The sequence below is a fragment of the Sturnus vulgaris genome, chromosome 5, assembly GCF_052056855.1.
Source record: "Sturnus vulgaris isolate bStuVul1 chromosome 5, bStuVul1.hap1, whole genome shotgun sequence".
NCBI classification, from domain to species: Eukaryota; Metazoa; Chordata; class Aves; order Passeriformes; family Sturnidae; genus Sturnus; species Sturnus vulgaris.
In genome coordinates this window covers 3,803,187-3,830,034 of record NC_142247.1, presented here as the reverse complement: position 1 = coordinate 3,830,034, position 26,848 = coordinate 3,803,187, and the positions used below count along the sequence as shown (strand labels likewise).

General features: G+C 38.7%; 2 protein-coding genes across 2 annotated transcripts in view; one reads left to right on the top strand and one right to left on the bottom strand.

Moving 5' to 3' along the window:
• DCP1B (decapping mRNA 1B) overlaps window positions 1–25,852 on the bottom strand; it is a 39,494-nt gene extending 13,642 nt beyond the window's left edge. Inside the window, exons 1-5 of the mRNA XM_014869912.2 lie at window positions 25,692–25,852; window positions 24,491–24,531; window positions 22,227–22,354; window positions 3,259–3,325; window positions 1,344–1,479 (exon numbers count right to left, since the gene is read on the bottom strand). Of these exons, the coding sequence (XP_014725398.2) occupies window positions 1,344–1,479; window positions 3,259–3,325; window positions 22,227–22,354; window positions 24,491–24,531; window positions 25,692–25,826 (507 nt within the window). The 5' untranslated portion in view covers window positions 25,827–25,852. The remainder of the gene's footprint in view (window positions 1–1,343; window positions 1,480–3,258; window positions 3,326–22,226; window positions 22,355–24,490; window positions 24,532–25,691) is intronic.
• The window catches only part of CACNA1C (calcium voltage-gated channel subunit alpha1 C), a 458,186-nt gene continuing 445,112 nt past the window's right edge, over window positions 13,775–26,848 (top strand). Inside the window, exon 1 of the mRNA XM_088164617.1 lies at window positions 13,775–13,904. Coding sequence (XP_088020743.1) covers window positions 13,775–13,904 — 130 coding nt within the window. The remainder of the gene's footprint in view (window positions 13,905–26,848) is intronic.

Here is a 26,848-nt window from a genome sequence, read left to right as displayed (position 1 = left end):
TCAGGCATTCCTAGCACTCACATCCCAGATGAAGATGAGGAGAAAGTTTTCGTGTTATTTTTTATGTCCTTGGCAATCCCTTAAATGCAGAAAGATGAAAGATAAAGTAAGAAGCAAATCTGCAAAAGGTTCTAAAGGGAAAAGAGTCCTAAAAGCTATTATTTAAACAACAGAATTTCATCTCCTTTGTCTTGATTTCTGTGTGCTAATGCAGAAATGGAAGGTAACATCTTTTAGATTTATCACTCTCTTTTCACAAAATCTGGAGACAGCCTAATATTTTTCCAGTTTTCCATCTGCAGTATTTTTAAGGTTATCTAATGAGAACCTCTCAAACATTTCAGAACGTCTCAAATCATATTCTCTGATGCCAAGATTAGATACTGATTCAGTATTAAAATATGGGAAAAATACCAGGTTTTGGAAGTGTTTGTCTACTATAATACATTAAATCTCTACTACAGAAAATACAAAGGCCCCAAGCTTCAACAGCAACTATACACAATAAAAAGGGCTCCATTTCACCCTAGCTCAAATAGTTTGCCATCATCTTTCTGAGGCTTTTATTAGTAGCTACATTTCAGAAAAAATAAACTCAATACATTTAAGGAGAGAAGAAGTTAAGATATATGCACATTTCCAGACTCTTATGGAACACTTAGGAGCTCTATTTTCACATGACAGCACATAAGCAATACAGGAAACAGCAGCAGGAACCTGCAGGCTCTGTAACAATTTGCAGCTTATATATGGATAGTTAAAATTATTAGATTTTTATTCCCCAAAGTAAAACGTTTTTGATTGCTCAATAATAGAGAACATTATTAGTCCATTAGTTACTTCTTTATTTAGAAGCCTCAGAAGACCAAAGCAGCACACGGGCTGAAATCATACTACATTTCAACCTTTTCATTTCCTTCCATTAGTGCCTGAAAGAAGCTAACAACCACAATTAAAAGCAGTAACTTCACTGTCAAAAGTCTCCTGAACCAAGTCCTTTGTACAAACCACAGAAACTATCACCAGGTAAATACTTCACCTGGAAAGAGGGCAGAGCTTGCAGGTGCTCCTCAATAGGCACAGAAGCTCTAAGGGTCAGAATGAGAGGCAATTTATACTTGTTCTTATCCTCTACCATTCAACAAGTAATCAATCATATCCACATTCTCCTTCCAGAACTTGTTACTAACAGCATTCATTTCTTTTGAATTTTTAGCAAATTCTGTCCAAACTTCTTTTACCAGCCATTTCTACACAAAATCAGAGAATGCACTGTCCAAAATCCCTTGAGTAGAACTATTCAAAACCCAAAATCAAACCTTTTATGTGGGAGCAAGTCTCACCTTGGTATACTCATCTTTGGCCTTGGTAAGCATCCGTAAGATATCCACTTCCTTGTTATTAGCAGAATTCATGATCATGGGGGACACTCCTGTTCCTGTGCCCTGCTGTGCCTTGAATTGTTCCTGCTGAGTTAGGCTGAAAGGTGGAGGATATATGAGAAAAAAAAGTACAGATAAAATATAAAAACTTAACCACAATTACTGTACAATACTTGATTGTAACTCAAATATTTGTCTTTCCCCATCTACTTTAAAACGTGCAGTAAAAAAATCACTATTAAAAGATCTCTATAAAATCATAGTTTGACATGAGATTAATTTTCTCCAATCTTGAATACACTAGACCATAGAATAAAATTTCCATAACTGAGTCACAATTTCTATACCCAGAAGGAGCAGGGAATTTATAGTGTTATTCAGTTCTGCTGGTGGTGGAGGATGGCAAACACACACAAATCAGGCATTAAGTACTAGCAAATGACCAATTTCCTGCCCCAGCTGTTTTATTATTATTGTAGAATGCTGAGAATTAAAACACACAGCCAATTGGCTGAGCAACAGGGTATTTTTTATCTATATGAAATACTGCTATTATAACCACTACACATGGTTTACATTTGCATGAATCCTCTGAAAACTAGGTTTTATTGTAGTAAATTACCAGTTTGAGAGCACCTAATCACCACCAACCGAAACTTGAGCTAGTTAACTAAAATGAGCTGTCAAAAACCTGGGTTTCCTAGGGTTCATTGTTTATTTCTGTAAATTCATCCCCATCAATTATTTCTTGGGTCACAGCTGACTCATTTTAGAGCTGTAGGATATGCAGTGAAACCAACAAATCCCACTGAACAAAACCCCACCACTGTCACAGTCTGCATTTCACACTGTTTTGTCACTGCAGAATGAAAAGCAGCAGGCATTACTTCAAAAAAAAGGATATATGGAGGAAAGATGACTACCTTCCCATGCAGTATTTTATCACAAATCCTATCTGTGTGTCTAACCTCATATACCACAGGCAGCTGGAATAGTCAATCACTGCCTGTTCCTACCCAGCCCCTTTACTACATCCTCCACATTGCAGCTCTAAAAAATATAGATTGCATATTGATAAAATCCGTGTGACTTCAGCTCCTTCCTTCTCCAAGCAAACATGAAAATCTGCATGACACAGTCCTAAGAAAAGGGTAAACAGTGCAGAAGAATGAGCCCCATCCATCCTGGACACGAGAAGAAAAGAGTGATACTGAAAAAAACTACCTATAAGACATTCTTAGGTTAAAATACAGCTGAGAACACAGTTCTGTGTGAAATCTTCACCTCTGGCTGGACTGCAAAATTAAAGTTTAACGTGTATAAAATCACATTTTTATGTGCATGAAAGCAATGACTTTAAAGCTAATGGAAGTCTTGCTTTCAATGCCAAAAACAAAGTGAATTTTGTATATATTGCTAAGAAATGAGGAAGCAGGAATTCAGCCATGATGTACAAACAGGACAAAACCCACAAAAATTGAATTAGTACAGTATGCACTCATGATATCCTGCACTTACCTTGACATAAGGAAAAAAAAAAGGTAACAATATTAAAAAATAAAATCTCCTCAAATTGAAAAATATATTAAACCCCCAAAGAATACAATTCTTCAAAACAGATCTCTGAGTCATTGGGAAATAAATCATATCAACTGGTACACTCTGATGTAGCTGGAGAGCTGCACTACAAATTAGGAAAAATTACTGCAATACAGTGACTTATTTATGAAATGCAGGCTTGACACTTGCAACAACGATTGTAGATATAAGTTTTAAGTAGAAAGATATGATAATCCTAAAAACATAAAATGTGCATTGTATGTACAGAAAGACATCCATTAAACAACCACAGAAAGCTTGTTTACCCATCACTTACTTTTTCATGAGCTCTGCAATTCTTTGGCATTCTTCTTTATCATAAAACCAAATCCCATATATGGACACTGTAAATACACATCAAACACAAACTATGAACATCTTCTCAAACAGCAATTCTACCTGGTAGATATTTAAATGTGACCTGTAAATGAATTTCAGAATTTATTTCCATTTTATATTTTCCCCATCTAGAAACACAAAATGCCACCTCAGATCCTATAAAATCAAAAACGATCAAAGGAACATCTCTAAGCACGTAAATTACAAGCTCTTAAATATTCTATTAAGGCAAAGGTATTTGATAATTTTCTCCAGAACACTAAACCAGTGGGGTTTTTTCTTTAAAAATCTTTTTTGTCTGTCCTTTATTTCAGTTGTCACATCCATTTAACTCTACTACCAGCACACTGCAGGGAGCATTGCAGGCAGATGGAAGTAGGAAAATCTGTTTAGATTTCAAACAATGTTCAGGTCTACCTTATAGAGCATCAAAGTAGGTGGAGTGGGATGAACACACCTCTGCCTCCCTGTAGATTTGCTCTAATTCTGCCCATTGTTTTCAACAGGAGATCCTGGGTTTCCTCCTCCTTCCCTCCCTGGAGTTGTCTCTTAACCTTACCAGCAATTGGCAGTTCCTGCCATGTCTTCCAACACAGTGGGGGCTACATTTCATTTGAAAATGGATTTCATTTGAAATGGGTTGAGCACCTGTTCAAAAACAATTGCAACACTGACCCAGATGATGTAATATTTCCTAAAATTAGGAGAGTCCAAAAGCAATAACTCCTTCAATCCCATAGAGCCAAACTGGTGGCATATGGAGTGTACCTTGGCTTTGTAAATGTTTGCAAAGAAAATGAATGTACAGCTGCTTGCACAAGTATATTTTCTCTATTTCCCCCCAAATTTAAAGCTGTGTGTTGTCTTCTATAGACCTAAAAATGATCCCAACTGTTTAATACACAGTACCTTGGCAAAAAGTCTAAAATATCCCACAAATCAGACATCTTGTACACATACAAATACTAGCTTTTAAAATATGTACTGTCCTTTTTATGATTATTGAAAAGTGTGATGATTTCTTTCATTTACCTAAATATTCACCTAATAAAGGCAAGCAACATAATATGCACCAGTGTTCCTACAAATGTGCAATTTAAGAGATGAACTGCACAAGTAATCTCAGGTTTTTTTAACATAAATATTAAAATATGAATTTAAAATATACATTCATATTCTAGCATATTCCAATGGGTGTTCAATAATAAATTGTGGACCTGCAGAAGAGTGTGTGAACAACTCATAAAGTTCTAGAACAACAACCTGTTATGCAAAATTCCACATCTTTCTGATGAAACACATTTGAAAACTTGTCCAAATCACAAGTAACTCCATATTCTTCAATGCAACAGCACAGCAAGCAGACTGAGAATCCCAGACAAACCGAATTTGTTTCAATCAAGATTCTCATTTTTTAATAAAAGAATCTCCAATGAAGAAGAGTATTGATGAACTTTTGGCCATCTGCTCCATTTTCTCAAATTTTTTTTTATGTCTACCACAGCTGGTGGCACCATCAATTATGCAACACAGGCTGGACAGCTTCACCTTTGGCCAATGGAACAGACATGTCACAGACTATTTATGAATATCTAATAAATCTGAAAGCTGACAGTCCCTTGGAAATGCCAAAGTGCTTCTGGCCATTAGAAGCTGAAGACTCAAACTGGCTTCTTCTGCTGCTGATGTACCTCAAGTCAGTGACAAACACAAGTAAAGTGATAACCAGAATAAATGACATCTCAGATTTTACACAAGTACAACTAATACTTTGAAATACAATTGCAACAAACACAAATCTATTTGGGTCACAGAATGAAGACACTGGGTCTGTGCCACCAAACTGAACCACATCACCACCCAAAACATATCCCAGTTTACTCCAGTTTTAAGTCAGGACACTGCAGATCCAGAGACCTTTAGCCTGGAGTTCAGCTGAACTTCAAACTGACCAACATTTACTTTTGTGCCCTGGTTAAATGGAATTTTCAACCCAAATTAGGAAGCACAGCTGAAAGCAAGCAAAGACCAAAGCCCAACATGCTCTGAGCTTAGAGCTCACCCAGTCAGTGGTGAAATCTTTCCATGGACAGTCCCACTGTTCTTCCTTCCCTGCTCTCATCTCTCCAGAACAGATGAACACTTGAAATACACCGAGAAGAAATCCCTGAGCTGGTGGCAGGACAACATACCCCCAGCTCTTTCTTGCATGTGAGAAGGAGGGACCAGTGAGAACACAGCAATCGTGGAAATCTGAGCTACAGGGAGTAGCCATGGCATAAATTCACACTACAGTACTATATTCTGCTATAATCTGTATTTAAAAGAAAAAAGTGCAAATAGTAGTAGTAAGAATGAATGTTAATGGCCTCCATCTTGATTAATGATGAAGAAAAAATAAAATAAAAAAAATTCTTATGTGTGTGGCAGCACATAAAACTCCACAACCAGAATGAGAACTTAAGCAGATAAGAACTTATAACTGTCAGGGGAACCTGGCACACTCACAGACACACAATACAATTTCACTGCAAGCTTCCTACCAGCAGGAAAACACTGCCTATTTTATCAGGATTAAACATAAACAGATTACTTTCATCTGCCTTCCCACTCTGTCAGACTGTTTGACAAAATAGAATTCCACATCTAAGTATCATTTGTAGACTGGTAATTTCATCTTCATGTTAAAAATGAATCATGAAACATCAGAGACACAAAGCAAATTTTCCTACTGCCACACAGAAGAGGAAATATTAAGGCACTTTTAGGCCCAGCTTCAACCATAAAGTTATGTAAGAAGAGATGATTGTAAAAAACAGAAAAAAATAAAATCAAAGTCAAGTAATGTATTGATGACATTAAAAGAAAAAAAAAAGCAAAAATTGCAATGTTGTTTAACAGATTACAAAACTATGACATAATTCAGCTATGAAATCAAGAAGACCCAATTAACATTGAATGGGAAGCTAAATAAATTACTTAAATAAACTGACTGAAATTATTAAGGGTATCAGTCTTCAGAATTTTTAGAATTTCTAAAAGGCTACTCATAAATCAAAAATGAAAAATTTGACCAAAATCTCTGAAGCTCCTTTAATAGCTCAGTGATTGAATTTCAGGAAGGACACTATTTAAGTTTTAAATCACGACTTCAGAGCCAATTTGAAAGCTTCCGCCTTACAATTTTCATTTTTTGGCTACGGATTTCTCCTGTCCTCACAAACTCTAGAACACTTGATACTATTTATAAGCAGAAGCTGACAGCTGCTATGTCTCAGAATTATAGATAACAATTTCTAACCTCTCAATATTTGAAACATTAATTTAGTTATTATGATAACACAGAATTTCTTATCAAGTTCAATCATTCGTGTTAAGTATTTTATTAAAAAGAAAGGCGTTTTCTAGGATATTTTTTTTTCCTCTTAATTATTCCAGCAATTGGATTTTTGCCTTCTGGACAGACATTTCCATTATCAAAGCTTTTGTTTTGGTGTACCTGCAACATGTGATTTTTAAAGTATTCCTCCAGAGACTGTATAAAGTCTTTAAGCTTGCTAAAAATGGGTACAGCAATAACTACTGACTAGAGATTCCCCTGTACCTAGGAACTGTTTTATACTTGCTGGTATTAAAAAGAAAATAAAAGCAATTCTTAAATTTTTGTGTTTTATTCCTGATTTTGTGCTTCTTAAGGTATTTTGCTCTATGTATGGTCTAGACTCTTGCTCCTGAATATGTAAATCCACACTTGGCTCTATTAAAAGAAGTTTCTGTATCCATGTCTTGCAAGGCAGGCAGACACCTTTACATCGCTATGTTTAGGACTGCAACAAGGGAAAAAAGATAAAAAAACCTGCAGCACAGACAGCTGCACACTATCCTGGAAAGCTGAATTCCATCCCAGAGATGTTATGCAACGACACACAAGCTGTGAAATGTCATCTGAAGTGGCTGCACTGGCTGTGTGGGCTTCATTTCCCAGTGGCTGAGTCGAGATCCCAGACCTGGGTGCAAGATTTGAGTGCGTGGCCTGCAAAAACACAAATCATCCCAGTCCACGTCTGTAACATAGGAATAATTTAAATATACTGGAAAAAATCTGGCTTGAGTAACTCAAGTCAGACACTCCATATTTAATTGGTCTCTAATTGTAACTACTCTGCCCTAGGATCCCAAATTGTGAAATGGGAAGAATAATATTTCTAATCTGAGCAAAGTAAAATAGCTCCCTTTGTTCATGAGTTATCAGCTGTTATAGTGATGATTACAGGAGAAAACAACAAGAAAACTCAATAATTTTGACTCTAGTGCAGAACTCCAGCAGCATAGAACAAAGCAAGTGATCCATGCATGAGTAATGAGGAAAAAATCAGAATACTGAGTAGCCTCTCCATGTGAACACCACTCCAACTGTTTGATAATTGAAACAAAGTCCATATTGCAAAAGAAGACAACCACACAATATAAAGTTCCATAAACAGAGGCATTGCACAACCAACCTTAACTTTGGTATTTCCTAGTTTAGGAGTAAAGTTCTTTTAGCTCTAAACTGGCTTTCAGTTCTTTCAAATACAAAATTTTGTTCTTTAGATACTTAAACCCAAAACACTAGAAAAAATTTTCAATTCTATCTTATACCATATTGATAGAAATGTGGCTCATCAACAGGACTGGAATTTTTAGGCCTCTCAACATTGTGCAAAGTTGCACAATACAAAATATGTTTTAGGTAAAATTATTTGTTTCTAAATAATGGAAATTCCTCTCTGGCTATATCCTGGTATTTCTGGAAATTTTTAAAGAGAAGTTGAAATTTTAATGATTTCTCAGTAAACAAATTGAAGCTAGGTAAGAGTTTTTCAAACAACAAAAATGTGTATTTTGATTATGAGCTTAACCTAAATTCCTAAAAAGCTCTGAAAAGGCCCTACCTGTTACATTATCAGACATTTGTTCTTTCATTTATAGGTTGATAAAGCTCCTGATCTGCTTATTTGGAGAACTGTTAACAAAGAGAGGGAAAAGGAAGACTTGGTATTTTCATTATCTCAACTGTTTAAAATATTAGGTCTGAACAAGCAGGCTACCAAAAAAAAAAGAAAAAATCAAACAAAAAACCAAACCAACCAACCAAAAAAAAAACCACCCCCCCCCCCCCCCCCAAAAAAAAAACCCAACAACAAAAACCCACCAAAAAAACCCAGTTGTTAAAGGAAAAAGAATCCTACTCAGAAGTACATCAATGCAAAGCAATGATTACACATGGCCATTTTTCAGCTCAGCTGAGGAGGGAACTGTTTAAGCAATTTTATTAAAAAAAAACCCAAAACCAACACCACAAAATATGCAATAACAAAACTCCCAACGAAATGAAAAAGCCCCTCCAGACCCCCTTTCCCAAAAGCAAATGGTTTGAGAGTGGGCAATGATTGGCAACATTACTGAAGTCAAGAATAAGTTCCTCACCACCATCTGTTTAATTGTGCTTGGAACTATGCCTTAAAAATCAAGACAAAATTTTTGTTAATAGAATGGACCCTGAAATATTCCTACCACAATCTATCAGTTGTGAAACTTGGGGGACCAATTTGCAGACTTCCAGATAGAGCCAGCAAATATTTCTGGTTTCATGAGGCAAAAAAAAGGGATTGCACAGACATGGTGTATGGTTTAATAAATTATGTCTGTGACTCTACTGTGCAAGACTGACTCTAGGCAGATTTTTAATCCAAATTTATCAGAAATTTTTATGAAGAAAAATCAATTGTGTAACTGTAGGTCACTGGAAGGCCCCTAAATGGCCTCAAAGCTGAAGTTCTGTCAGTACTGCAAATGTAAAGCCCATTGATACACTTATTTCCATGAAGCTCAGCAGATATGAGTCCATCAGCAGGTTCTTTACTTTTTTTGGAAAAGAGCCCAAATGCAAACTGTATTTGCAAGATTTCCCTTAAATATGCCTTCTGTTGATGCTACAAGAAATTTTTAGTCATGACACAGGAATAGCATCTATGTTATGATCCATCTGGCTTAGAGGATTTATTTTTTTCCCCCTCCACACCACTGGTTTTCCAGTCACACCTCCTGCCATTGCATCATCAGTTCCAAAAAATGTTTAAATCATGATGGTGCGTGACACTGAAATTAAGACAGGAAGGCTGGACATGCCAGGCTATCAATTTCTTAAATAAGAAATTGTTCTTAATGAATATTTTTTCTTATAAATAGGCCTTCTTAAATAACAAATGGTTCCTGTTACTATTTCACAATAGACTTCCAAAATGTCCCTGTCAGACAAGAGCTCCATAAGCTAAAAACTACACCCAAATATCCTCAGTCAACACAAGCAGGATTCCTGTGAAATAAAAATCCATCAGAGAAAGGCTTACTGGAAAACAAATGCAACTCCTCAACTCCTGAAACCATTATATTTTTTTTAGCTTACCTGTGCTCTATATTGTCTGCTAACTTTCTAAAGCAAACAATAAAACATGTCTTCAACACACTGAAGTGAAGCTCTGATCTACAGAAATCACCTGAGCAAAACACAACAATGCCTTACACAAATCCAGGTTAAATATAAAATAAATATAAATCCATCCCTTCCACCAGCAGAAGGGCTTATACTAACAGAAGACTGTCACAAGTGGAAGAGGCTAAACTATAAACTTCTTCTCGATTCTGTGCACTTCACTCCTACCTAGTAACAAAAAGCAAAAACTCTGCTCAGTCAAGAAGAGGACAACACAGCTTTTCCAACCTGGAAACAACAAAAAAACCTGCTTTTATTGGAAAGAATAGAAACGAGAGCTACCTTTAGTGTCTCAATTTGCAGCCTTTTTCTTTCCACCATGTTAAGAAAAGCAGCAGTTTCTGTGTGTTTCTTGTGGAGTATCTGGGCTTCCAGTCCCATGGGGAAAAGCTGCTCTGCTGTCTGTGACACTCACAGCTGGTGGAGGACTCACCAGGGTTCTCACATCCAGGTTTTCATTTATAATTTAGTCCAATCTAAGAATATGTTCCCAATTATTTTTAAAGTGCATCTCGGAGGTACCTTCCAAAGGTACACCTCTAATTCCACAGCTACAGTTAAGTTCAAGGTCAAATTATTTTCCCAACTTTGACAATGCCATTTTCCTGTACATTAGAAGAGAGGGGGGGAAAAAGAGAAGACTATTTTAACCTCAAATAGGTGTTCAATAGCATGTAATTTTTTCCTGAAACCTGAATTTTTACTATAATCAGTATGATGAGCTGTCACTCTGAATGGTTTAACTCCCACAAAACAATGAACAGCTTCAGAAAGGGCTTCATGAGGAAAATAAGCAACCTTAACTATAGATGATGTTTCTAATTCTGACTGTTGTGATCTCATCTCTTACTTCTCCACTGCATAGCTTCAGATCCTAAGTAATGGAAATACATTTGCAGATCTGGACTAAGTTCTTAGCCTGCAAAAACAAAAGTCTGAGTTACTTGTATATCCTTCTTCTTATGTGTTTCTTGTTACAAGAAATACCTTAAGATCAAGAGAAATTAAAACCCTCATTTTTATATTATTCCATTTGTATACTGTATATACAACATCATTTTGGATAGGCAATTGTTTCATTTTTCCTACACTATCTCTAATTCTAAAATGCTTAGAAAAAGAATTTTAGAAATCTACATAGAAATGGGCAAAAGTCAACTGCTCCTCCTGATATTTACAGCAAATCTTATGCATTCCCTTTTATTGCTTGGCCACAGCCTGTTAACAGGTTATACTCCACATATTGAAGAGTTCTCTACTCCTCTGGAGCCATTCCTTCTCTTGCACTCAGCTGTTACACTGCCTTCAGTAACATCTGCTTGTCTGTAGAGCTGCAGACAGAAACTTTGCAGAACAATTTTTAGCAATATAATAAGATTTCACAGGCACAGGAAGGACTTTCAGTGTTCTCACAGAATGACAGGCAAGCTGTAATAGGTTTACTCCAGTTGTGGGTAGGTTCACACTGTGTTCACAAGTTAAATTTCACTCTGAACCCTATATCATTCACATATGGTCACTGAATTTTTACATGCTTGAAAGCTGAAGGATCATTAAAGAATTAATATAAATGTTTTGCCTGCATTTTTCTTGTGAAATCGCTATTTAGTAATTTCTTTCATGAAGATACAAATACCACCCCTTTGAAGTATCTTGTTGCTTTTTTCCTTTGATTACTGTAATTCTATTTTAATATATTTATACATATTTTAAATTTTTTAAAGAAATCGAAGTTAATGTTCAGATTATTCAGAAGTTTACTTACTTTTCTATAGTCTTGCAAATAAGACCTTCTGTGTGCAAGAATACAGAACATTCTGTGTATATGTACAAAAAGAGAAACAATGCACCCCAGAGATCAAGTTGGTCACCAAGAAAATGTAATTTAAGTAGTAAACAGTTTCTTATTCAACTTGTAATTCAACAGAAGAAAAAACCCTCACATTCATCAAATTCATTTTATATTACCAACTAGATATTTCACAAGAGCAGCACTGGGAGGAACCCTGCAACTCTGAACCCCTGATTATAGACTAGAGATACAGCCCTATTTAAATAAAAATTCGAGATTTTTGCATTGGACCATTTTCACTGCGGCAACTGAATTGTTTCCACACAAAGTAAAATTGCATATTTCATTTTGCTTCAGAAGTCAGCAATGTTTTACTAGCTTATGCATAATCCTTCAGGAATAAAATGTTAACAGTAGTCATCATCTGCTTCCTCAGTCTCTCCCCTCCTTCAGCTTTTAACTCTCAGTGCAAATTTGAACATCTACTTTGCTTTCTGTTAAAGAGTGTTAGAGAGAGAAATATTCACATGAGAGAAACCAGAATAAAAACAACAGGCAACAATAAACAGAAGGCAGCAAATCCCTGCAGGAAGACATACCATACTCACACACACAAAAAATCCAATATTATTTCTCTCCTTTTTCTAATTATTATGAAATTTCATGAACTTGTTAATTGAGAGATGCTACATATACCTATATAAAGGATTTAACACTGTATGTCGTTTAGGAAAAGATATTGAAATTTTACAGAAAGGCAGTTTGTTTGACAGAGAGAAAAGAATTGATGAAACTCAAACAGAAAGTTCATATCCTGTCTAAGACAATGGCCAGCAGCACATGATTCACACAAAGAATCTTCTTAGTCCCTTTATTACTGACTTCTGACCTGAAGCTTGTGTCTTACATTACTTACTTTTTTTTCCCCACTGGCTACAGAATCCCTCTGGTTGGTTTTATGCATGTAAATAATACATCTGTTATGCAAAAGGATTATTAAAACAGACTCCAAAAGTCCTAGGCATATGTATGTCCAAAATAATGAAGCCAGCAGGAAAAACTCACCGAGGTGTTTTCTGAGACTGATTTTAAGCAATGCATTATGATAGGAAGACTTTACATTTTATGTAAGGAGGCTCTGTTGCAAACCCCACAGCTGGGCTGCAGCCACAAGCATTAAAGCAGAGCAGGCAGCAGGCATTAAGCCCAGTACTGTTACTGGTTTGGATGCCAGTTAAGACAAAAAAGCAACACTGCCTTTGCAGCCTGAGTGGAATTCCACTGGAGCACTTGCACCGTGTTTCTGTATATAACACATTCCTTGTCCTTTAAAGGGTATGCTATCTTACACTTGGGAAGGGTTTCTTTCCTCTTCCCTCCTGTAATTGAAAAGTATTCTTTACTGCCGATTTAAGGCTTGTTTTGACAAAGAGAGCACTGATGAGGCACTCAAGAGCTTGTATTAAATTAAAGTTAGACAGAAGTGAGCAGCTTGTATATGTGCCGTGGGATACACTTGCTCACATATTTATCTTCCATGTTTTGAGAGAAGGTTACAAATATTTTTATATATATACACACACATATAAAAGAGTGTGAGTAAGCAAGCTCACATTCCAAAAGAAGTTTTCTGGCTATGTCAGGAGTGCAGTCCACCCTCTGCTAGGCAAACCTATTTTTTTCAAGCACCAGAGGACATTATCAGAGGAGCCCGTGTCGATATACAGAAACCAGAGATCGTCATGGCTCGCTGAGGTGATGAGCTGACGGGTGGATGGCGCCCATTATCTTCACTCCTCAATCCAAGTTTTCCTGAAAAACGGACAGGGGGAGGAGAAGGCTCCAACTGAGCATAAGGCACAGAGGACAAGCAAAGGATTAGGAGTGGACAGCAAGAAAAGGAAGGAGAATGCAAAAGATGTTGAAAACGTTTCAAAGAGCTAGAAAATAGTTCCTAGATTAGAAGATCCAGTTGTCAGCAATTTAAAACAATATTCAGGTTTTAACTTCTGTACAAGGCTATTACATAACCCCGAAGCAAGGAAATTAACCAAGAGGAATGTGCCTTTACTATCTATAGAAAATACACTTAGCTTCAGCTGCTTCAACGCTCCTTGGGATTTTAAAATGTTTCAAGCCTTGGTTCGGCAAGCGTATCACCCCCTGCCCAGCCACCAGTCGGGGGAACCTGATGCCAAGTACAAGGGGAAGCTGGTGCATGAAACTCAGCTGAACTGCTTCTACATCAAACCTGGAGGTAAGACAGCATCACCCACTCGTGTGCACAGAAACTGTACTGGGAGCTGCCCTGAGTGTTGCCTTCCTGTTTAAATAGAGCAATCTGTGTCATGTAGGAGACGACCCTAATAGCTCACAGTATTTGGTGATAATGTACTAGGAAGCCCTGGATGTGTGATCACACCACGACAGGATTTAATAATTCTGGTAATTCTTAAATCTGGGGAGTTAAGTAGATGGACGGCTTCTCTTGGTTATATATTGTATTTTGAGCATCTAATGAACATTGCTTTCCTGCTTCCACTGTGACATCATTAAAAAAAAGGAACGCAAGTATAAGGAAAAAGAAAAAAAAACGTTTTTTTATTGTAGATAAAGAGGCTAAGAAGTTTAAAACACACGAAAGCTGAAAATACGAAATACGTGTGTGCGTATGTGAAGGGATTAAGCTGCAAAGGCGCTCACACAAGGGATTAGTGAAAAGCAGCCAGCTCTGGAATATCCCTGTTTGCAGGAGAAAGATGTAGGCACTCATGTACATATTTCCCCTGCTCCTGAAACACCTACCATTTTATGCTGTACAAGGAGGGATGTGTGAAGCAGAGGATATACAGGTAGTCATGTGAAAATAACCCCTCTGAAAAAAGTTCATTATCTGCTGCAAGCCCAACTCTTGAGCATTACTGCATCATATGCCTATCTTATCTTGAAAAGACGTCAGGAATGCCCAGCACTGGCACTACACTCTCCACAGTTATCCTCCAGACCAGCTAATTTGTTGCTTATATGCTGACATCCATAAATGGGAAACAAAGACTGTGTCTAGCAGATATATGCAGCATTACTCTCCTGCCATCCCATAAAGAAATTCAACCCCAGAGGTGGGATGTTTGATACATGGCTCTAACTCTATTCCATACCCTCTTCCTACTGATTTGTTTGCTCAAGCTGAGATACAGCTGCACCATGCACAAAATAATTACCAGCCATCCAAAAACTACACAGCTTTTCTGTCTTAGCTCCTCAGCCTGTTTCTTCTCACATGGCATACTCTGACTTCCAGATTGGGCTGAAACTGAAAACCTGCATTAAGATTACTGCACTTCTTTTCCTTATTTTTTTTTAAGCACCTTCAACACACAACAGAAAAACATCATTAGAGCAAAAAGATGGCTGCAGTCATCACAGTCACAGCTGCAAAAAGCCACTGGACAAACAAAAACAATTCTAAACTGTTTGCTTTGCTCAGCCAAAGGCTTCCACAATTGGCCCCAAATCCTCAGTGGAGGAAAGCTGAGGAACAACCAATGAAAATGTCTTTTTTTAGAAAGTCTGAATAGAAATATCTGTGCTGAGTTGGGCGGCACGGCAAGGGATGTGGTGTTACGCATCAAAAATTAAAATTTAAGGCCTTCAGAAGTGGTGTCTACAAATTCCACTGAAAAAAACATAACTTGTATTTAGTTTAAAGGAAAATACGAATAATAAGGCAGCCCTGGAGAAACAAAATTTAGAAATACTTATTAGTACAAACAATTTTGCTTTAAAATCAATAAGCAAAAAAAGAATTTTGCAGTTTCTCCTCCTTTTTTTTTTAATATGAACCATAAACACCTAAATTGTAGAACATTTACTGTCCACAATACACAGAAAAAAAAACCCTAAACACCCTAAAGCTGAATTAACTAATAGCTGCTATTCTTAGAGTCACAGTAATAATTTAGTTGGGTTGGGGGCTCTGCAGTTCACTTAGTCCAGCCTTCTGCTCACAATAGTGGCAGCTTCACTGTGAGAGACACTTGGGAAAAGAAGAAATCATGATCAACTACAAGTTTCCATAAAAAACTCTATTCTATGGCACTTTTTCAGTTAATTTCTTTTAAATTAATTTTCCAGTTCCCTTCCCTAGGTTAAGTATCCACTCCTCCTTCCATGGATTTAAGCAGAGTTTAGTTACAGGTTTCAACCCCTGTAGTTTGTGCACTCTAGAACAGGCAGGCCAAATAACCTGACTGCAAAACCATAATTCCTGGTGTTAAAAACCACTTTCCTTGAGCCAGCACTGCTGCATGTCCATCTATCCCTGGTGCACTGTTAACTTATGCCATCAAGTTATAACAATATTTTTATAACTCAGCAGGCAGGCATTAAAGATTTTCAGATAGCCTTGAAAATTAAAATGAGACAGAAGGTATGAAAATCTAATAGATAAATGCACATATTTTATGGTTTCAGTGATAAAAATGTAAATTGGTATCTATACTATTTCCAAGGGGCAGTTTATTATTTTCCTTGACATTCTGAAGTAATTTTTACCATTTTTTAAGCACATTAAAATCATTAGTTAGTTGAAGTATAGACCAAAAAGGCAGGAACTATATGGGAAATGCACTAGAAAATTAGTAATGCCTTTATCTATGCTTTGATAAACTGGTTTATGAACAGGTAATTTCTGAGTATAGGTACAAGGAAGTCAATAAACTGAGTGCTAGAGGCCACCTCGCATGAAAAAAAATTATTATCACTATGAATCCCAAAAAAATAGAGGCAGTAAGAAACTTGTTTGCTTCTCTCAAGAAAATTTGCAGATGACAAACTATAAAACAGTTAAGTTAGACAGAAACTTAAACAGGTTTCCAAAAAAATGCATGCAGCACGAAAAAGCTCATGCTGCATCCTTCATTTTCTGCCTTTCGAATTAACTCTTAAGAAAACATTTATTATTTTCAGCTTGTAGGTTCCCTTTGGAAATTTAAAAAGGAAAATAATGCCTATGCTCAAGAGTGTTAGCATTCCAGTACTCTCAGCAAAATTGAGGTTTCACTTTAAGATCAGGAACATCCAGGGAAGAGAATCTTGACCTCTGCTGTTGCTCTGCCTTACTGGATACACAATGAATTTTTAAAACGCTGATCAAAGGAGAGAAACTGGAATGGAAAGGAGGAGAGATTTGTTTGTATCTCTGAGACAAAAAGGTCTCCAAAGACAGAACCCCAGGTAAACCACAATCATTTGTATTCTGAACAAATGGCAGTAGTCAGTCCAGGGACTTTTTAAAAATAGCTTTGCCCAGAACTGTTTAGCAGAAAACCAGGCTGAGAAGTATACAACCCTAAAAAGGGCAAGGCCCTTCTGCCGAAATTTCTTCACATTTCTACAGTTTGAGTTTGCACTTTTGTTTCAAATTGACAAACACTTTTCAAAGAGTTTTAAACTACAGAAATACTTTCCTAAACAAAACATGCAGGTTGTAGCAGGCCAGAACAATAGTTCTGCAAACAAACTTAAGCTTAAAATACCTGGTTTTAAGTTATTCAGTTGTGACAAAAACACTGTAATGATGCAGCAACAGAAAGCCATGAAGTTTTTCTGAATCAGTAGACCACAGTTTTGGAGACTTTTAGAGAAAAAAATAATACAAACTGCACTAAGTTAAACACATTTACAGGTATTTGTTTCAAAATTCTGAAAGATGAATGAGCATTTGGGGAATAATCAATTGAATACACATTTCAGTTTTCTGCATTCATCCTGTTGGGGTTTTGATATTGGACCTGATACTGTATTTTGGCAGGAAGGAGGCTGATAAATAAGGTTCTCCTTTCTAAACTGGCATTTTCACCCAAACCCAAATGATCAAACAGAAACTCTATTACAACATAAAGACAAAGGCTGGAATATCTGTTTTGCCTGTCTCAATTGAGCAAGTAGCAGTTTATTGGTCGATATGCAGAAGGCCAAAGTCTAAATACATACACAAGGAAATTTCATCACCAAATGCTGGTTTTGTTCTCAAATTAAAAAAAAAAAAAATCAGAAGAAAGAAGAGGTTTAATGTACTGTATTGCACAATAATGTAGTGTAGACTATGAACACATTTCAAGGGGAAAAAGACACTATTGTAGCTAAAAGAAGATTGTTTTTCATCATATATTCTTTTTTACATATCACTCCAATTCTCTTCTTGTTGCCTCCTAACTTTTTTAATCTTCAAGCTAAGATATTTTTTACAAGAGAAATGCTACTTGCAGGGTCCCTGCTGAGTGGGACACCTATAATCCATTTGTATTTTTAACAGGATGCATTTCCTTAGAAGGGTGAACTAAAATGAGCCACAATCAGTCTCAAAAGAAGATGAGTTGTTCTATTTGAGGGGGCATTGTGGATGCTGTAACACAATCTAAGAATGAAAAACAATAGTTTGAGGAAAATATACACTGTTACCTTTTCCTAAACGTTTTAACATCAATTGCCCCAAAGCATATATTTGGAAAAATTTTCATACATAATTATGAACTATGGAGGAAGAAAAAAAACAAACCCACAAACCACAGAGAAAACCCACAAAATTTCTTTAGACATCTGGCAAACTGCCCTCTCCCTCCTATCCCATTTACCAGAAGTCTCTGCAGTGAAGGAATCTGGGAAAATAATACAAAATGTTCAGAGTTCTGAGACACATATGGTGGCAGGTTAAAGTGAAACACTGAAACAAGTGTGAGGTTATGTACAGACCACATGTGTCTGGACAGCTTTGCCAAAACCAGGCATGCCTGCTCTGCTTTTGTACCACTTGCTGAACCTCTGCAAAAGCCCAAATTCAGCAGATACTTTTCACTAGGAAGTCTTTATTCCATTTCAGGCATAGGAGATGACAGGAGCAAAGCCCTTGCTCCAGTGTGGCACAGAAGTGAAAAGTAACTTCTATATCCAAATAGGTTCAGAAACTGTCAGAGAATACTGGTTGACGTGTCACACAATTTCTTTCTCCACTCAATATAGCAGAAAAGCACCCAATTAACCTGTATCAGATCATTGTCACAATTAGCATACTATTTTAAGGTAGGATCTTGTGTTCTTGGCAGCTGAAATGCTCAAGGTGAAGCCAGCTCTGAGATAAGCAATTTAATATTCCCCAAATTCCCTGTTTCCTATAAGCATCACAAGCAGTATTCAGTGATGAAAAGGTAAATGAGTGAAAGCAAGAAATAATTCCCTGACCTAGCACACAGATGTAAACACCTGGTACAGTAGAGGGTGAGGAACAGTTGTAATTATTATATAGCTGCTAAAGGGAGAAAATGAAGGTAATTTAATCAATAATTTACTGCTGTGCATTTCTTCTGAATTATCTCATATCAAGCAGCAAGGCTAAAGCAGCAGGCTCTGAATATTGGTTTTCCCAATAACTATCACCGAAATCTAATGGAAAAAGTAATAATTATGTAGTTAAGATTAGTCAAATATGTAACTCATGAAATTTTAAAAGATCTTAAATATTGCTAGATCATCTAAACAAAACCAGAACTACTGTCTTGCTCTCAGAAAGCAAGCATCTAAAATTGCAGTTAACTATAGAAGTTTAAAGGTCACATTGAAAATTGCCTGTTTGATCCATAAACATTCTGTTCCTTGGTGGACAAAGATTTCTGCTGGCATTAAAAACTGATTTGAGCTTCTCTCCTGGCTTTGAAATGAATAATCTCAGCTCTACCCTAACAGATTTCCCAAACAAAAGTTTGCTGTGAAATGGTGGACCAGTGCAAACATTAACTGGCATGGATCCCAAATCCAGCCTGAAAAGTCCTGGGATTACACTGTGTCTCCAGCATGGTGTTTAGACAATATTTCAACCTAAGATGATCAGGATCATATGAAACAATAAAAGAAATATGAAAAAAGGAAAGTAAAAAGATGAAATATACCTTTTTATTTTAAGCATTTTTTTAAATTTACATTTTTTATGAATAATTTTGGAAAATTTTTTTCTACTGTGATCATATGTTGGATACAAAGCAAGCTTTACAAAAGGATAGCTATTACAGGACAAAATGTTGTTGGGCTTTTCCAGTACACAAGTACCACCTTTTGCTGCCAAAAAAACTTATTTTAGGCTGTGTGATACAACCAGCCAGAGATAGTCAGCTGTACAAAATTAATTTTGAATACTGGAAGAAACAAAACAATGGGCAGGGTCAGCAATTAGAAACACAGAGGAAATTGTTAGTTTTGTTAGATCTAATAAGATCTAAAAAGATCTAACACGTATGAAAAGCAGCCTAAGAAGTCACCAAGTCAAACAACACGTTGGAAAAAGATAATTTATTTCCAGATACTGTTAAGTATTACTGCCAAACTGTCCACTGTTCTGCCAAGTAAACAGCTATTACTGAGTACTCCTTGTTAGTATGTGAAAATGGGAGATAAAAATAATACTACAACATAAGGGCCTAAACTCCCCAGTTTTGTATGAAAGCTTCATTTAAACAAGGAATAAGCCTCAAGCCTTAGTTTTGCAAAAAAACTATAAATGCAAGTTGTACAATAAAACAAGAAAATATTCATATAGAAAATTCAAGAGGATATTCAGAACTTGTGAAAATCCATACTTATTGTTGAGGAGATCCCTTTATTTTACATTGCAAAGGCTTTGAAATACAAAATAAGGAAGAAAGGGTATGAGGCATCTGCAACTCAGTGAAGAAATCATCACATGAACTATTTGTAGGGACCTAAAGAAAACTTGGAAAAGTCAAGTAAGTTAGTAAAAATTGTCTTCCAGCTTGCTCTGGAAACACATGCCTTCATGAAAACATAAGAAAACAACAGCTTTTCTCTGGAAGTATCAAAACCTTCAGTTCTCTTGAAGAAATAATAATTAAGCCTTCGTAAGAGTATTTTAGGAAGATAAACAGCTAGGTAACTTATCCTTATACCAGAACTCACCTGATAATAACAGAATTTATAGTTTTTTTTAGTAAAACAAACATGAATCAGCTCTCAGACAACCAAGCTCTCAATTCAGCTTAGAGGTACAGATTTATCCATGGTTAGATCAAATATCTAAAAATCAGATACACAGACCAGGCATGCTGCTCATGAGCACAAGGCTGCTACTTATATTTGAGACCCTGCAAATCCAAAATTTTCACCTCTCTTAGTGAAAAAAGAGCTTACATCACCCAACCCTTGAGTTTTCTCTTAGTAAAAAAATAAACAAATTACAATTTATGTGCAGTAATCAGACTAAAAACTTAGTCACCACAGAATTATGACAACTTCTAATTACTCATTATATCACTTGTGTCAACAAAAATGAAAAATTAATAGGTCAGCTTTCAAAAGGTAGATATTGGTATATACATATGTAAGCTCCTAATGAAGTTTCAAAATTACATTAAACAAGATTACAGCTACACATGAAAAAGCCTTCCAAATCAGATGGAATAAAAAGGTGTCATAGTATTTAAAATCCTAATGTCTGGCCCAGTCTAGGTCAGCCTGGAGATATCTGCAACTCTTTTCAGTCTCTTTCTGAATTCCAATTCTTTGTCAACCTAGCAAATAGCCTCAAACATAGCAGCTTCATTTAGGCTATTTAGAATGTTCTTTAGAATGCTTCTACCACATAGTGTGTGTGAACAACAGGATTCCCTCTTGATATATTTCCCAACTCCAAATTAGTTTATGAAATAAGAAGGTCTAGCAGATTATCACATCAGGCTGCTTTGTGAGCCATGGATTGCTTTTGCCTTTACTTCATCCAGAGGGAACACTTGAGCCTCACAGTTCACATAAACCATCTCTGCAATCTGCTTTTATGCATAAAGGACAAAGCCCAGATCAGGTACTACAGCTCTGCTTCCAAGCACAGCTACAAACTGGATTTACAACTGCTCCCTGCACATTGTAACAGCCTGTGTGCAGATCTGCATGCACAAATAAGCTTCCTCATGTCTGCCACTCATTTCTGAGCTTGCCTGACACTTGCTAATTCTTGTGCAAAGATAATCATGCAATATCAACAGAAAGCCCAAAGTAATAACTTTGTCTTTCAGCAGGGTTTAAATTAGACTCAGCATTATGTTGTCAAGAGTTACACCTAATAGTTGAGAAGCAATATGCTCTAAGAACAGTATTCTGGAGCAGAACACAGGGTTTGAATTGGCTGTACTTGTATCAAGACTACAAAAACTACACTGAGACTTCCCAGCAGTGACTGGGGTGTATTCAGGAAACACACACACACACACACACACACACACACACACACACTTTCTCTGTCTCTCTCAGCCCATCACATACAGGCAACCACAAACATCCACAATTTGTCAGTTAAATGAGGACATTACTCCTAAGCACATCCTAATACTTTCTTTAGTAGAGTGGCATTTTAGGGAACACTGAGCAATGCTTTTCTTTCAGAACATCAAAAAAGCAAAATGCATTCCTTTAATTTCACCCTTTGAATGCTGCAATCTAAGCACTTGGACTACCTTAACCAGGAACAGACTGAAGAGAACCTGACTCCAGTATTTAACCCAACATGTCACATACTTACATCTGGCATTTCTGTAGAGTAGAAAAGGGTCCTGGAGCTGGAAATCGAGGTCTTTAGTAATAGGTTCTGTTCGATTTTCCATGCTCAGCCTGTTCATAATTGTGAAACCATGCCTTGGAGAAGCTGATCTGAAAAGGAACAAGCCAAGGAAAAAGGAAATCACAGCAATTTCTTTGTTGTGTAGTGCTCCAAATTCATTATTTATTTATTTCTAAGAGACACTACAAAAATCTAATTTTGTTGCCACGGCAATAACAATGGACTCTTGCAGTTTCAGTAATCCTTTTAATTATGGCAAAGCCCAACGTTATGTATGAGAAATAAACAGACCATCAGCATCACATGATCCAATGCCACCATCTACCCTACAGCTCCTTGCTGGACTAAAAAGCAGCAATTAAAACAAGTCAGAGCAAGGCAAGTTCTCAGCACTCACGTTGACAACTGCAGATACTAACAGTCATCAGAGAGAGAATTTTCTGTTCCACCATGTGAGAAACTGAAACAGGTTGTCCCAGAGCAGCTGTGAATCCACCCATGAATGATCCCTGATAAATGATGAACCTAAACCATGTTATGACTCTAAATTATTATGCTCATTCATGGAGATTACACTTCAAGTCACCTAGATAAAACTTTTAAGCTTGTCATGATCCTGACAGGAGACACTCCTTTCAACCCAAGTTTGGCAATAAAGGAAAAGATGATGGCCAAACATTTGGGAAAAGTGCTACCTCTGCTTAATTGCTGGTATGTGGATTTCTCTATGAAACCAAAACACAGGAACCTGTATTGCAGGATTGGAGTCAACCAAAAAATAAACTAAATGGAAATCCTTGACAAGAATCCTTGTTTGCAAGGGTCAATATTTCACTTACAGCAAACAAGCAGTCCACTTCCACCAGTGTTCACCCAGTTGGAAGTCTGACTTTTTGATCTTCCTCAAATTCACAAAGATGAGCTGGGCAGTGAATAAGTCAGCCCAAGTAAAATGGTAACATCATTTTACATTGTGACTAAGGCAATTAAAACAAAGGCAGCACCAGTAGTCTCCAAACTGTCTGTTGGCAATGTCTTTTTCACAGGACTTCATAAATTTGTTAGAAGTCACAGAAAATTAAAGTTAAAACTGATGATGAGGGCAATGCATGATGTTACTCAGTTCACAACCTGTTCCATACTGCAGCCAGGCAGCAACCTGTGCCCTCAATAGAAACTTCCTCAGGCAACAAAAACAACAGTGAAAGATAACAAATACCTGAAGGACCAGGTTTCATGTTGTCAGCTCTTGAGCTGAGACCAACATACCAGGAAATACTGCTTGTGTTTTGCAGCACACAAGTCACCACATTCACCTAGTGCCACCACAACAAAGGGCTGCTGCTTTCCTCTTGTGGTGGTAATTTTACAGCATCTGATCTCCACTTATCTGAAAGCAGCTTAGAAAAATTACTAATGACGTTGCCAGTGCTGGTACAAGAGAGCTGCAAAGACTGAAACCAGCATTCCCATTTCCCACAAAGCTCACAGGCTCTTGGCCTCTCTATCACCTCACCCACTTCCCTAAACCATCTCTTGCTTCCTCAGCTCTCCTACCAGATCCTCTTTGACACATAAGCTGAAAAAGTAACTTTCTGCTTTGGTGATACACCTCAGCAGCTACTGCAAGACCTGCTGACTGTGTAACTTGGTCAGAGAGAAATGCTGGGGCACCAACATGGAAACCCCAGCACAGGGCAGGCTTCACAACAGAACAAACACATGAGCTAGAACAAATGGTGCAAATAATTATGCTCTGAAAGCCACAACCAGAGTTGTTGCTCAAGGAAAGTATGAAAACCATCCAAAATGTTGGATGAAATATGCATGAAAAATGAACAGACACAAGTAGTATGAAAGTTCCCTATGTAGGGGACACAATATTTCAAAAGCTCTGCCATTCCCTTCCTTTAAGCAATATCATTATTTATTCCACTCTTTTTTGATCAGACACTTTTAAACTGCAATTCCTATTTAAACCAACACAAAAAATTTCTACAGTTTACCCATACTGGCATTTAAATCACATTTGGATGTCTTATCAAAATACAAGGTTATGTCTCCTTCAGAGTGTTTTCTTTCCCACATTTGCTTCTGGCAGTTTCAGTTTCTTTTTGCCCTTGAACAATGGGGAACATTTTCTTTCACTCAGCCATGTTCCATCCCAGCCAGCTTTTCCATATCCACAGATTTCACCTCTATATGTCAAAACATAGAGTCCTCACCTTGTGTAAACGAACAGTGTTCCCTCCACATCGGTCTTCTCCTGAAGAAAAGAAACATTAAGAAAGTTGAAAACAGGGCAGCGTTTTGCTGACCATCAGTGAGCCCCCTTTTATCTGTTTTACCAGTACCATCAGTCATATCTCTCTCACCCAAGCCAGGAAAAAAATAACTAAACCAAATTTCATGGGCTGGTGGTGAGAGGCTGGAGCTAGCACAGGTCAGCATGCAGCTGAGCCAGGGTTTGAGGCAGGACATGAAAACTGCTGCTGCAGGCACACCACCATGACATTAAACATTGCACTGGGTTAATTCTGGGCTACACCTGATCACAGTGCACAGGCAAGAGGCAGAGACGGGAATTTTCAAAGGACTCCTGCCCTCAAGGGGGATGTTCAGCATAGAAATGGGGGAAAACAACACAAGAGGCAGTCAGAGCAGGTTCTTCAAACACAGGTCCTGAGTCTCACTGTTAAAGCAAGCCAAGAACCACCTGCCAAGAGCCTGAATATTCTGTTACCTGAAGTTTGCCCAGGGTAATGACGTTTGTACACTTTACAACAATGCTTTTAGCACCGGTAACTACACCACTCTTTTGCAAACATTTGGGTTCCCTATAGGTGTCAGAAGGGCAGAGGAGTGCCTGAGGCCCAGAGCTCTGGGTTAAACCCGAGCCCTGAGTTAAACCCCAGTCTTCCATGGCTTTGGGATAAAAACCAGCACTGGGTTAAATCCCAGTCTTCCATGGCCTCGGGATAAAAACCAGCACTGGATTAAATCCCAGTCTTCCATGGCCTCGGGCTAAACTCCAGCCTCCACAGCTCTAAGTTAAACCTCAGTCTCCCACGGCCCCAGGTTAAACCCCAGCCTCCCATGGCATCGGGCTAAACCCCAGCCTACACTACCCCAAATGAAACCGCAGCCTCCACCGCACATGGCAGAATTCCTCCATCCTGCAGCCTGCCAAAGCTCCGTTCCCGGGCACCCCGGGGCTCCTCAGAGAGTGCCCAGGCCGACTGTCCGGAGCCCCCTGTGGCCATGGCCGGGGGACAGGGACCGGCCCCTCCCGTCCCCCGCCCTCACACCTCGGCCCTGCCGGGGGGCGGGGCCTAATGGGGGCGGAGCCTAACCGGGCGGGGCCTAACGGGGAGGAGCCAATCGGGGGCGGGGCACAGCGGGGGCGGGGCGGGCGCGCGCACGTACCCACTGGCTGGCGCGGTGGCCGAAGGTGTAGAGCGCCACCTGGCTGGCCACGTCCACGATGCCGCTGATGTAGGGGTCGTGCTGCCGCAGCGCCGCCAGGCTGATGTCCAGCCCCCGGCCCAGCGCCGCCGCCATCTTGCGCCCGCCGCGCAGCCCCCGCCAATCCAGCGCCGAGCCGCGCCGCCCCGGGAGCAGCCGCCGCAATCGAGCGCCGAGCGCCGGCCGCTCAGGATGGCGGGCGGTGGCGAGGGGCGGGCCGGGGACGGGGCTGGGGCGGCGGCGACAGAGGGACGCGGGAGTGCCCTGCCACGCTTGCTTGGAGTGCGCACAGCAGCACAGAAAGACTAAAGTTGTTTCAGCTATTAGGACTGGAGTTAAGAAGTGGTCTTAGAGCACGACTGAGAATTTCAACTTTCTAGCATGAGGGAAGTATTCCAGTGCAAAGCTACTGAGAACCTTAATAAATGTGGGCTGAAAAGAGCACGTATTTGAAATTATTCGAAATAATAATGAAAACACACCATCCCACACAGTGAGCTGGGCTGAGCCTGGTGGCTTCAGCTCCTCCGTGGCCTCCTGGGAGTGCTGTGCTCTGCTGCTGCTGCTGCTGGACGCCTCCCTTAGGAGGGGACATGCAGGAGCTGCGCCTGTTTAGTCCAGCTTTAGGTCTCTTTAGGAAAAAAAAAGCGAAGGGGGATCTCATATATACATCTAAATAGTGCCAGGGCACGTGCTAAGGGGAAAGTACCAGACTTCAGTGGTGCCCAGCGTCAGGACGAGGAGCGGTGGGGACAAACTGAAACGCAAGGAGTTCTACCTCAGAATGTAGAATAACTTTACAGTGAGGGTGGCAGGGCACTGGGACAGCTTCCCGGGGTGGCCATGGGGTTTCTCCGGAGACATTCCAAGCCCACCCGGAGGTGTTCTGTGCCACCTGCTCCAGGTGGCCCTGCCTGGGCATGGCTCCGACGGGATGATCCCCAGAGGTCCCTTCCAAACCGAACAACTCTGTGTGTGTGGGAACTCTGCTGTCCTTGCCGAGAGCGGGACAGAGCCCATCCAGCCCATGTGTTCTCCAGCTCAGGATCCACGATTGGCTCAGGGATCCATGAGGGGCTCAGGGATCCATGCAGGACTCAGGGATCCATGAAGGGCTC